The following is a 13,297-nucleotide window of genomic DNA, read 5'->3' as shown; positions in this document are numbered from 1 at the left end:
GCCTCATAATCAGAAAGTGGTTTTGGCACGTAAAACCCCACAATTTAATTTTTATATATATTACCACGTCGTGATTTAGACGAAGGATGCAGGCATCACACAGACCAATCATAGCGCGTGGTTTTCAGAGCGTGTCGTCGACCAGAAGGCTCGTCGCGCCACCGGTTGCCGCGGCATCTATGCTGTGCAGCGTGCAGGTGCCATCTCTGAGGCTAGGTGCAGCAGGGACACCTCGCTCTACTGTCGTGCGTAGACAGGAAGCGCAAAGATATTTTTGGGGCCATATTGAGATCGCGGACATATATATATATATATATATATACACCAGAAAACAAAGAATCGCTTTTCAGTTCTTCTTGTCCAACACACACAAGACCGAAAAGGAGAGATCAGCGGGAGAGAACAACTTCCTTAAAAATGTTTGACAAGTGCAGGGAGCTCATGAATGCGTCTATGCGCATCCAGATCAGCTTGTATCTCGCAAAATGTGTATATGCTGTGTCAGGATTTCAGTTTGATTTGCACCAAAGCGTTCAATAAAGAGGTGCTGAAACTTTTATTGAACATAGTAGGGAAACGTTTCCGATCTTTAGACCAGGCTCCTGCGAACATGTCAGGCAAATATTATTGCACCGCATGACACAGATAAATTAATATCTCGTGTCAAAAACAGTGAAAAATTGCTTGCTCTCTCCTTCGCAGTGTCGTCAGCAGCTAGGGCACGAGCAGTAATGGCGGATTCTCAGCCATGCTAAAATTCCTAATCTTTAGTTATGTAAATTAAATATATATATATATATATATATATATTTAATTTACATAACTAAAGATTATATATATATATATATATATATATATATATTTAATTTACATAACTAAAGATTAGGAATTTTAGCATGGCTGAGAATCCGCCATTACTGCTCGTGCCCTAGCTGCTGACGACACTGCGAAGGAGAGAGCAAGCAATTTTTCACTGTTTTTGACACGAGATATTAATTTATCTGTGTCATGCGGTGCAATAATATTTGCCTGACATGTTCGCAGGAGCCTGGTCTAAAGATCGGAAACGTTTCCCTACTATGTTCAATAAAAGTTTCAGCACCTCTTTATTGAACGCTTTGGTGCAAATCAAACTGAAATCCTGACACAGCATATACACATTTTGCGAGATACAAGCTGATCTGGATGCGCATAGACGCATTCATGAGCTCCCTGCACTTGTCAAACATTTTTAAGGAAGTTGTTCTCTCCCGCTGATCTCTCCTTTTCGGTCTTGTGTGTGTTGGACAAGAAGAACTGAAAAGCGATTCTTTGTTTTCTGGTGCCGCGCCATGTTGTCTTCATTTTTTCACAGTGCTTTGTCGCACTGTTGATTTCCTTTGCACCAAAATGTATCAACTGAGTGTCTCTTTAAAGAAACTCTCTCAATGGCTGAGCAATATGGAAAGGAAACAAAGTATCTTCCTACGAAACTTTTCTCAATTGCTCAGCAACCTGTAAATCAAGCAATGCATCATGCACTTCAAGTATAACTCTAATTTGCTACCCGACCACAGCGACCCCATTGTATTCTATGTGTAACGGATACACTTACGTGTTTTTGCAACTCAAAAAGTTGTGTAACACTATAAGAGAAAGGTTTATTTCAGAGTCATAACATGACAACATCGAGGGAGTTAGGCTGTACTCACAGAATCATTACCTTTTCGCTGTTCGCCTGGACATTTGACCATTGGGCTGCAACGTTGCCAGTAAAGGTACAAACAATCAACAAAGATTTTCAAAGCTCAGTCTTGAAGTGCTACTCTTGAAAATAGGTATTGACCAAGCCGAAGTACTCGACTGTTCAGCCGCCCATCCGAGTGAATGTATCTACGGATAAAATCGATGGAGCCGGTGCATTGAGGCTGCGGCATAAAAACAGCGCTACGCAATTATGAAGGTTGGCGTCACCACATACCTCTGATATCGGCGTGCTTTCCGGCCCCACAGGCCAGCAGATAGACTTGCAAAAAAGTTGCTCTTCCAAGCGGTGTTGTGGCAGATGCATTCAAGCACTTGCTCCAAAGGTGCGGTACATTCTCTGCACTTTGGGGATGAAATTATTGCGCTGTTGCTGCGTGCAAGGCTGCCGGCAGGAAGCGTGATAGTTACAAGGTGGCGCCATTCTTACATCTAACCGCTGTCCTCATCATCCTTGCGCTCTTCCGCCATTGCCCCCGCGTATTTCGTTTAGTGCGGTCACGTGGCATTTTCGCCCGTTAGCGGTGGTGTTTATTTGAAAAAAGTTCCAAAAGACGGTGTACGCCAACATAGGCATGGATAAGCGTATGCTGCATGGCGTACAATTTCAAAGTCAGTATTGATAATGAATTTATTGCGAGACAATAAGGGAGTCATTTGATTTGCTCCGGCGTTTAGAGGTTTGTGACCTTCTAGTCCTTGAGATCGATTACTCCAAGATGCGGATACTAGCGGCACGATAAATTAAAATACGTAATAGACTAATAAACAACATCCAAATGATTACGTTTCAACCATTTACATTGCGGTACATATTCTAGCATATGAACTTTAGCCGGTGCATTCGCAAGGCGTATCCATTTAGCACGAATTTTCAGGATGACACCAGTTTCGCAAATTTCGTTTCTATAGCGTCCACGAAACGCATCGGCCCATTTCACTTAACGAAGCGTCGAAAACTGCTTCGGACGTATCTGCGAACAATGCAGCTTGTAGCCTCAAAGATTCGGCAGACGGGCGGATCCATAAGGGCAACACTCTTCCGCAACCGTATTCCGCGCAGCTCCGCGCCACCTTCAGAGTACAGTGGTTTGAATACGTACAGAGCTGCTCATCATCCACGCTTGCCTTCCCGCCATCAAATGTGCTAGATGGAATCCCGCGCAAACAACCGGGACAATGAATGAGCCGTAGCGCACTTCGACGGGCAAGGTGCTGTTTTCTTTCATCTTTTTTTTATTTTTCTTGCAACAGTTTCTATAAGGGGCGAAACCCTTTTCGCTACTTAGATCTGGTGAAGGCAAATGCCAGCAACAGCGCGTCTTCGCTGCCGCTTGACATTTAGATTTATAGCACCACGGGGTCGTGTGTATAAGTACGGTATGGTTACTGCGCTTTTTCTGCACTACGTTTACCCCCTGTTTTTACGTGTGCTCTGTAAAGCATGTAAGAACAGTGAAATAAACTTAATTAAAAAAGAAAAGTAAGCCCGTAACTCGCGGTCCGGTACGTGCGGCTTGGTGATAGCCATGAGGACGCACGACTTGCTGACATCTTGCTTTGTCAGATGCGCCCAAGTGAATGGAAAAGGAATCGAAAGCAAAAAAATAAAGTTGTGGATTGGTATCCAGCCCATGTGCCAGGCGAACCAATTGGAGATTTTACAACGACGCTGAGAAAAGGGCTGAGTTGCGATCATTGCTGTCCAGGTTTCTGCGTCATAATTTTCGAAGATTTTGGCATTAATAAAAACCAATCTTTGTATGCTTTATCCACGTTCTGCTCTAACCGTCGATCTATATTATATTGAACACAACAGCGACTGCATCTTTCATTGGAACAATGAGCCCTAAGCTGCACTGGCACACATTACCATCGAAGTGGGCTACTGGGCGTACATTCTCCATTACGTCCGCGAAGTACCCCATGTGTACATCATTCACTGCATTAAATACACGAAACAATATCAAAGTAGACGTGAGTACAAGAGGACAAAGCCGAAAATGCTTTTAGACTTACGCACAAGTACGACTTCATATCATAAGAAGCCAACAAACACTGCCAACAAGGACAACATAGGGGAAAGTATTTGTACTTAATAAATGAAATAAAGAAACAATAAATTAATGGAAATGAAAGTGGATGAAAAAACTACTTCCTGCAGATGGGGATCAATCCCACAACCTTCGCATTACGCGTGCGACGCTCTACCAATTGAGCTACCGCGGCGTCGTTTTCCCATCCACTTTCTTTGGTATTTGTTTCCCAGTAGAACCCTGGGAGTATTAGCCAGCGCCACGACTCACAACACTTGGCGGCGGATGTGGAACATCCTTCTGCCGCAGGTGTCACGAGAACATGATCTTTTCGGGTGAAGGCAACCGGTCAATGAACACACACATGCTACCTGAAGGCATCAATGTTGCCAGATTCAAGCCTCTCGTTATGTAATAAACGAGAAGAAAGGGGGTTAACCGATTGGCCCGATTTTTTATTATTCATATCACAGGAAGCCAACAAACACTGACACCAAGGACAACATTGGGGAATGTATTTGTAATTAGTGAATGAAATAAAAAAGAAACTATAAATGAATGGAAATGAAAGTGGATGAAATACAACTTGCCGCAGGTGGGGAACAATCCCACAACCGTCTCATACGACGCCATAGCTTGCACTGATAACTATGAATTTTTATTAGTAGTCTGCAATCAAATAGCGGTTTGATGAAAGCAGCCTCTCGAAGAAGTCTCAGGAAAGGCCTGCTTTGAGCCACAAAGCGAACGGTACGATGAGGGTCACTCGGGCCTATTGGTGAACGAAAACTCATGGTGGCTTCAAGAGAGGTCAGTTTTTCGGAGAACAGTGGTGCTTCTCTAGCTGGTTCGGTTGGTTACAGTTTCTGTTGAAATGTGAAATGCAGATTTGACTTCAATATCTTCGTAAGAGCAAATTTCTACAACGTGTCCGCATTTTTACTGAATTTAAGTTGATCGGTCGCGGGGCGTAATCATATCATTGGTCTATTTGCGGGAAGCAAACGTTGCCATTGTATCGCATTGAAGAGCACCGAATGGATTAGTTTTCTTGGCGCGCATCAAAGCTATGGAAGCAGATGCGGCATTTGTTGCAGTAGTGATGAACACGCTGATCTGCGCCACGGGCTGCACCGACTGAGGCGCGCTGAGTCGGTGCAGCTCATGAGAGAAGCGTGTATTTAGGTGCTGTTTCGCTGCCACACACGCCAGCTTTTCGCTCAATGAGTCATTTGATGCTTTCGCATAAAAAAAATGTTGGCTCTCCCATAATCGAGAGTAGATGTATACATGAAATGGCTACCAGAAAAGCAGATTAGCTGGCGATGATATATCCGCAATCTCAAAATGAGTGTAGTGCATGTTCGCAAAGACATACCACAGGATAATCTGGACTACTCCATATGGACGCATTTTATTAGACAGTAACAGGGAACAATTGCGTCGATATGGCCTCTTTTGCTACTAGTGGTGCCGCTGTCTTCAACCGCTTTTCATCTTCCGACAGTGCAGCGTGCTCAGCGTCTGTCGCTACTTTTTCTTCTTGTCGCGTCGAAGTGGCCGGTTGCAAATGTGCGGTCTTCGGTATGTGGCCCCAGTCCGTGACAGTGTTGTCACCTTCGTGAACGACCGCATAATCCTGGCGTTGTTGGCATAGATCAGCAGTCTTTTGCTCTGGCGTATAACTCGCTAAGCGATTGGTTTCCGGAAAAGGCTTCCTACTTCTCCCTTCATTTGGCTTCACTGCTCGCTTTCAGCATTTGTGACGTTTACCTCATTGAAACGAAGAACGATGCAGAAGCGTATGCGACCACGACGCGACGCAGGCCTGAAAGCTTGCTGAGCCGAAAAGAACCTGTTTAGAACTGAACCTCGTTGAAAGTCTCTTTTCGGCCAAACAACCATCCGCGGCGCACCGGACGCTGCTAGCCTGGTCACGCAGTGTGGCGCCATCTGTCGAGGAGGCGTAAAACCTGCGCCGCGGAACTAACGGATCGCAGGCATTGAAAAGGGCACAGACACCCTGTCTCAGCGTCAAAAGATCACAAACAAGTTTATAGTGCCCTGTATCTCCCTTTCGAACCTAGCTACTGGAAATGACACAGTAAATTTCAGTTTACTAGAAGTCACAGCTTGAGTGATATTGTGAACAAACATTAGGAAGTAATAGGAGCAATATTTTTCTAACTTGTTTGGCGTGTAAGAAGCGCATTTAATGCCCTCCTTTAAAAGTGGTTGGGGGCCAGACACGGCATTTTAAGTTTTCACTGGTTGCCCGGATGATCTTGTTTTGTTATCGCAGTGATGCCCGGATGTTCTCGTTTCGTTCTCATTCCATTCTCCTTTTGAGTGTGCGGATAACGATTCTGGATTTTGGCTTGAGGTCTCTTGATTGTCGCCGACAACGGGAGCTAAAAGCATTTTGTGCTTAAAAATAATTGGCATAGCTATGTGGTCGCTTTCTACATTGCGTGCTTATTTACCGTCTATTCCGTTTTCATCTTTCTTATGCTGCACTCTTTGCCTCAGTGGTATTAGCAGCTACCGCCGTACAGTTATAGTTCTCTGAGTAGCAAGTTCTTTCTTTAAATTTTATTCAAAATCAACACTGATTTACTACTGCTACATCGCAAGCCTCACATTACCTTTTTGTTTGTTCAGATTCTATTCCTAATCCACTACTCACCACTGATCGATAGTCATGATACCCTGGGATTTCAAACGAAGTGCAAACGAAAGAATTGAAATAGGAAGTCATTCAATTTTCCCAACGCTCATAAGTATTCTGCCCAAAAACCGCAAACTCTTTATTCATCAAGGAACCACAGTTCCTAATTTTCAATTGCTCATAATGCGATTTTCTTTTCACAACATCCTCACTGGGTATTGAATTTCTTGCAGCTGAACGCCAACGCAACTGTTGATGAAGACATGATTGACGTCGCCATGATAACGCCGCTTTTGAGGGTAAGTCTCATATAATGTAGCTCTTTCTATAGGTCAGCCAACCTTAAAGCACAATAGCGATAGGTATAGCCCTCGCAAATCTTTGATTCTTGTGTGGTTTCAGTCCTACTTCCATATAATACCACACCACGACAAAAAAAAAATCTCATACGCATTTCTCCGAACAGATTGCATTAGGACTGAGACGAATTTTTCCGCAACTGCGAAACCTTTCCGAGAAGCCCGTATGAGCTATGCTTTTAGGTTCGAGCTAGGCTCGGGTGAACAAAAATTCTTCCGTTGCTGTCGTTGATGATTATGATTGCTAATGGTACCCATTTGACTTGAGGGGGGGGAGGCTATCTAGCCACTACCAGCTCCTTGTGCGTTACCTTGTCGTAATAACGTATTCTGCCTATCTCTGCTTTATCTCATAATGTTGCCTATGCCTTTTACTATTCTATCTCCATCGCTCCCTACTTTTTTTCCCCGCGAATATTCCAACGATGCCGATGCCCCTTATCTCCACTGCTAACCTATCAACGCTCCCAGCAGCCTTTCCGGCTGGTGTGATCTTTAAGTGGTCACCCCAGCGATTCTGGAAGGTGGATGTTCTGTGATGTTCTGCCTCTCCCTTTAGTGAAACTTCCACACCTTGTGGGTTTCCGTAGTACAGATTTGCCATTATCAATCTTGGCATAACGCGGTGATGGCGTCCAAAGGCGTTCTGTGCAGTTTTGCGTTTCACACTATATTACTCTCTTATTCTCGTTCTCCATAGTTTTCACTAAGTAAGTGGAACCTAGTTGCAAAGCTGTTGAACTTGAAGAGTGGTATCTATGTGCGACAAGTTATCGTGAGCACCGGCGCTTCCTTCGGTCCAGTTTCTTGCCGATGTTTCTGTGTATCGGTATTGTTAAACATCTTAATTTTGCTCTCATAGTTTTAGCAATTACCAAGGGAACCACATTCTCAAAACTTTTGTACTTATGAACTTTATCTGTACTGAGAATTATGGTTTACCTACATATTGGAGATGTTGCTACCTTTCATCTTTACCACTTTTTTCTTCGTATCAGCAGTGTTTAGGGCATATTTGGGCGTTAAGTGTTTTTTCCGTACTCTTCTTTCTTTTCATTTTCGCTTACCGTGTCCTCTTCGCGCCGCGTGCAGTTCTACAGGAAGCTCATCTACGAAAAGGCCTACCCTTTCCCCGACTACAGGCTGCAAGGCCTGCACCACGTGTCCTCAGACCAGCTTTTCTTCTACTCGTTGGCAGAGGTAAGCGAGCAAGCAATGTTTTGATTGTCTTACATTTGACTGCCACTAACAAAACATACTATTGCGGGTTTAACGCCCGGGCTATTGAGAGAACGTCTAAAGTTAGCGGTGAAAGTCCGCTTGCACATCTTTCGAAACCTGTTGTGTAAACGACAAACTGGTTAAACAAACTGGATTAACGAAAAACTGGCTTTCCTTGCCAACCAGAAAACGTATCTCGCAAAAACCAGTACGTAATCAGCACTCGACCACCAGATTAATTCGCATTGTCAAACCGCGAACGCATTGAGTCCACGAGTGGCCACTACACAATTATAATTTCATATAAACACCTTTTTACGAATATCAATATATCATTTAATGTCCTCCTTGCTTTTTAATCTGCAGTCATTCTGCGAGAAAACGACGCGCGAGGCGGTAGACGAGCTCATCAACAATGGCACTTTCAGCCCCAACAAGTACCGGTAAGGCGCTGTTGCTGTTTTGTTTTTCGTGTTATGATTTGTTTCCTTAGAAAAGAATAACAGTCGCTTGTTAATTAAGGGCGAGTAATACAATAGTGTATAATTGCCTTAGCCACGCGTCGAAATGACGCGAGTATATGAGATTGTCAATTGAGGTGCACTATCACACTGGCGAACGAAGCAGGAAATAGTAACAAGAAAAAGAAACCTTAATGGATATACAATTCATACCTCATACTATCATACTATCATACTTCATACTCTTATGCTATCAGCCACTAGTCAAGTCGCCGTTTCTGATTACTTTTATCCTGATGTCGTAGAATCATATTCTTTGAAAAATTTAAAATTATGGTTGATTGGCTGGCTGGCTGGCTGGCTGGCTGGCTGGCTGGCTGGCTGGCTGGCTGGCTGGCTGGCTGGCTGGCTGGCTGGCTGGCTGGCTGGCTGGCTGGCTGACTGGCTGGCTGAGACTTCGTCTAAAGCAGGCTGCACGCCGGACATTGGCGTAATTTATCATAACACAGGACAATGAGCAATCCTGAACCTTCACAAAATTAAAAAAGTTACTTTGCCATCACAATATCGCACTAAAAGACGAATGTTAGACAGACCAACTTCGGAAGCCGTTGTGTATATATTAGTCGTCAAAGAAGGCGCCAAATGTAGGGGACGCGTTGTCCCTACCACCGCCAGCTTTGTCTCGGCCTTAGTGGCCGTTATCATGCATTTGTCTTCTTGAATCACCGGATCATATCTTTCTTGAACTGCATGACAACGCTAGGCGAATGTAAGTGCGAGTGGCCAATCAAAAAGAAGCACGCAACTCTGGTCGTTTCTGGAATACATAGAGTAACTCGACGTCAGACATCGGAGCAGCGTCCAGCCTGTCCCATCACTAGGATCGCCTAGTCATGGATGGCGGATAACAATACAGGGTGTTTCACTAAGGACAAACTTTAAATGTAAGCAAATGCCACGTAGCTCGACCAAACCAAGGTAATGTTGTTTGCCGTCGCTTGGGGATACTCTGATTATTGTTTGAATTCCGCCTAATTAGATCATTAGTCTAAATTATTCAATTAGCTTCTAAATTGTTTTTAGATTAAAAGTGCTCATGATAAAAGTGTAATGCAAGAAGAAAAACTGCCGGTGCGGCTTTCTGTTGCTGAATGCGTGCTACATAAAAGTATTTTTCCAAGTGTGAATGAAGCCCGCGAATACACGCAAAGTTCCTCGGCCCGTCGTGCTGAAATTATGTGTATTCGCGCGCTTCTTTCACGCTCAGATAAACAAATTTTATGCAGAATTTCTTTAGCAATAGAAAGTTGTGTCGGGAGTTTCTCATGCTGCTCTAAAAGTTTTCTCATTGGCACGTTTGTACTAAATGTAATAATTTAGAAGCCGATGAATTACGACAAAATATGTAATCAGGCGGAATGCAAAAATAATCTGAGCATCTACAAGCGACGGCAAACAACATAACATTGGTTCGGTCCAGCTACATGGCGTTCGGATATTTTTAAGGTCTGGCTCAAATAATGTTTAACACCCTGTATAGTCGAACCAGAAGAATCTTTACATTTCGCCGGCCTTCAAAAGCCGGTGCTTAGTGAATTTAAATTGATCGAGGTGGCACAGCAATAAGAGTGTGGCTGTGTTTCAAATGACACAAAGCGTACACTACTGTACTTGTCGCTCAGTCATAAGCGCAGCGTTTCTAAGCTATTCATATGCGGTAATCAGCCCGCGTGGTCTTAGGAGTTTCACACCACCGGTGGGTGCTATGTATACCGCGCTGATTCATTGTAATATAGAATTAAAACAACGAGATTTGGGATACATTCCTCATGCATTTGCCTCCCCCCCCCCCCCCCCCGCCAGCGGTCACCCAGCGCTCACCGGTTACGCGAAAAGCAGCGGCCACCATGCAAGCCGGCTATAACGTTTGAATCGCTGAGCACTGAGGCAAAGATCGGCACGACGTCCAGCGCATCGTAAGACGTAGGCTGTGTGTGTACGCTGTTTCTGTTCGTGTTAAAAGTGGCGGTACTTTCTTTCTTTTTTCAACCGTGTAAGACTTAGGCGCGTCTATAAAAACGCTACACCGAAGCACCACAATTCCTAGTACATCATCATATTCCGATGCGCCAGCATTCGTGTGCAGCACATACGGGGTGGCATGCGAATTCAGCATCCCCATTTATATGAATGCGATGCGGAATTGTCGAATTCACGAAACGAAGCATTCGTTGATTGTTCCCTTACACTCCTTGAATTGAAGCGAATACCAGGCTTGTACTGGATGGGGAGATGAATTTGACTTGAAACTTTGAAGCGAATACTTGAACTCTCAAAATTCGGAGGCATCTAAAATAATTCACTTAGGTCACCCTTCCTTATGGAGACCATTCGTCTCATCTATCCTTACGCAAGTTGCATCTGTAAAGTCACTGCGTTTTTTAACATTCCTTGTAGAACTTTGCCACAAATCGCAGCGTCTATCATTGTAGTGCTTCGAGGACTAGCTCCTACAATAAGCTTTCCCATGCTCATAGCAAGATGAGGACATTTGATTGCCGTAATGGCAGCGATTGCGAAAACAGTGCTCAGAACAATGGTCCGTTAGACACATGGCATTCCGTTCAACTTAAATTTATTGGCATTTTATTTTATTATAGACATTGATGCAGCTGCAAATTATTTTCCCCCCAAAACGCGAAAGTATTCTCTAATAGCGATGGTATCGTGACAGCGAGCCACGCTTGTTACATGCTGCTGTCTTCTTGATGCCTGTATTGCAGCATCAACAACCCGCTGCGCAACTCCCAGCATTTCACAAAGGCCTTCGCATGTCCGGAGTCGAGCCAGATGAATGCCGGCCGGGAGAGCTGCGACTTCTGGTCCACATTCCGGAAGGACTTCTGACCCAAACCGCGCCCCATGAAAGAACGCCGTTGTACACAATACAACTGTGCCTCACACTTTCAGCCAGATTTCACACTTGTTCCCTCACGCAGTGTCTCATATCCCAACACAGATGCAAAGCTGGCAAGACAGAAAAAAGAAACATAGGCAGGAAGGGGGGAGAAGATAGACTCGTTATTCTGCCAGGGTACATCGCGCTTTCGGTTGCTCATACGTCTCACAGTGTTGTCTGGGAGCATCTACAGGTAAGCCATCCAAGCTTCACCTGAAACAAACAATTATGGTCATTTTCGTTTGAAGCGGACACGTTTATATTCCAGCGTAACGATGCTGAAATATCTGCTGCTAGCAAAGCAGATATATATCGCTGATCGAAGAGATTATTGGGCGCACGTGAGCTGGCTTATGCACATAGTGGTACCCGGACTTCAAAGACGTTATATAGCGTGTTTTGGTTCCATTGGCATAGCCCTTTCATTAATAATAATTAAATTACTCCCTGGAATGTACTATAATATTCGGAGAGCATTCCGTGTTCCCGATGCACTGGTCGGACAGTTTTCAGTTTCAGCTGTTAAACGCATTACTACTTATTGGTCACCCGTAGCAGGGCTGTGGCCGGCTACAGCAACATAGTAGCGAAATATCTCGCGACAATTCCTCTAATAAAACTCGTTTTAGATATATTTTCTTACGTGGCTGTTCTTGTCCAAGGAAAATCATAAAATTGCAGCATATGTGATTTTGTTCTATGGTAGGTCACTCCAATCATTTCTTTGTCTCTTCTCTATAGTCAAACTTTGGCCCACAATATGGTCTGCCATGTGGACCGTTTTTATGGGAACATGATTGTCCGTAAACGGTGAGGCGGTGACAGACAAGTAAAAGAAACATTCAGTAAACATGCGGAAATGCGTCAATATAGCATAAACTGCTGATTCCTCGGAAAACTGTTGAGAAATGCATGGCCCAGACAAGGTGGGCGGCAGGTCCATCTAAGCTAGGAACAGAGCTAGTAGATTTTGGGTATTACAAATATTGTACCCTCGTGGACGTGCGGAAATTCTGAGCGTAACATTGTGATCAGAAGAGTACCACATGGCTGTTGTTATGCTGCTTCTGATTTCTTAGCTGAAAGAACACGTACTTTGATAAGGACTCTCTTGAACAGACCGCGGAATGCTTCCAAATTCTGTTCTAACTTCTTTCATGATGGTACTTTGTTACATCAATAGTGTCACGAATCTAATGACCATTAATAGTGCACACATCAAGACAGCTTCAATAGAATAGCAGCAGCAGAAAGGAAGGGAAATAGTCCTCCTCACTCTATAATATCAATCAAGGCATCGGGCATAGCGGAGACGCTGTCCAAGCAAATGTGCTTCCGCGGTACAAGTGTGTCCATTGCATCAGCGCGTTCCGGGGAGTGCCTAGAGGCGTCCATGGTATGCAAGGGAAAGTTATCGTGTTGTCAGTTTTTGTAATGTTATAGAGCTTGGCTAAGTTGGCAGTGTAAATTAGAGAAATCGAAATTATGCCTCCGAATGCACGTATCACCGAATTGTCGTCGCACGATTTCGCAGGGCATGATTAGACGCCCAAACATATGCACCAAATGCAAACGCACAGCAATGCACCTAGCACATAAAAGTCTACATTTCGTGCGCGGGAAAGCACTGCATGACTTAGCACACGATTATATATCCGAACAATAAAAATATTATTTCAAAAATACCCGCTATGTTGTGACGGAAATGCGTAGCGTTAGCCAGGGCCTTACGCGTACTTAAATTTTCTTCCGCTGCAAATGCTTGATTATTACGTAGCTGCGACCTCGTACTTTCTTTCAGTCGATCACTTCGAGGGAAGCCCGACATCGATGCACCTCGGCCAATT

The 13,297-nt window shown here is 44.2% G+C and overlaps 1 protein-coding gene across 1 annotated transcript in view; it reads left to right on the top strand.

Moving 5' to 3' along the window:
- The window catches only part of LOC126524507 (neprilysin-1-like), an 80,230-nt gene extending 68,764 nt beyond the window's left edge, over positions 1-11,466 (top strand). Inside the window, exons 19-22 of the mRNA XM_050172808.3 lie at positions 6,681-6,746; positions 7,899-8,006; positions 8,394-8,470; positions 11,275-11,466. Coding sequence (XP_050028765.1) covers positions 6,681-6,746; positions 7,899-8,006; positions 8,394-8,470; positions 11,275-11,398 — 375 coding nt within the window. The 3' untranslated portion in view covers positions 11,399-11,466. The remainder of the gene's footprint in view (positions 1-6,680; positions 6,747-7,898; positions 8,007-8,393; positions 8,471-11,274) is intronic.
- The last annotated feature ends 1,831 nt before the right edge of the window (positions 11,467-13,297 follow it).

The sequence above is a fragment of the Dermacentor andersoni genome, chromosome 3 (assembly GCF_023375885.2).
Source record: "Dermacentor andersoni chromosome 3, qqDerAnde1_hic_scaffold, whole genome shotgun sequence".
Classification (NCBI taxonomy): domain Eukaryota; kingdom Metazoa; phylum Arthropoda; class Arachnida; order Ixodida; family Ixodidae; genus Dermacentor; species Dermacentor andersoni.
Note: the sequence above shows the minus strand (reverse complement) of the source record. Positions and strands in the feature narration are given on the sequence as shown.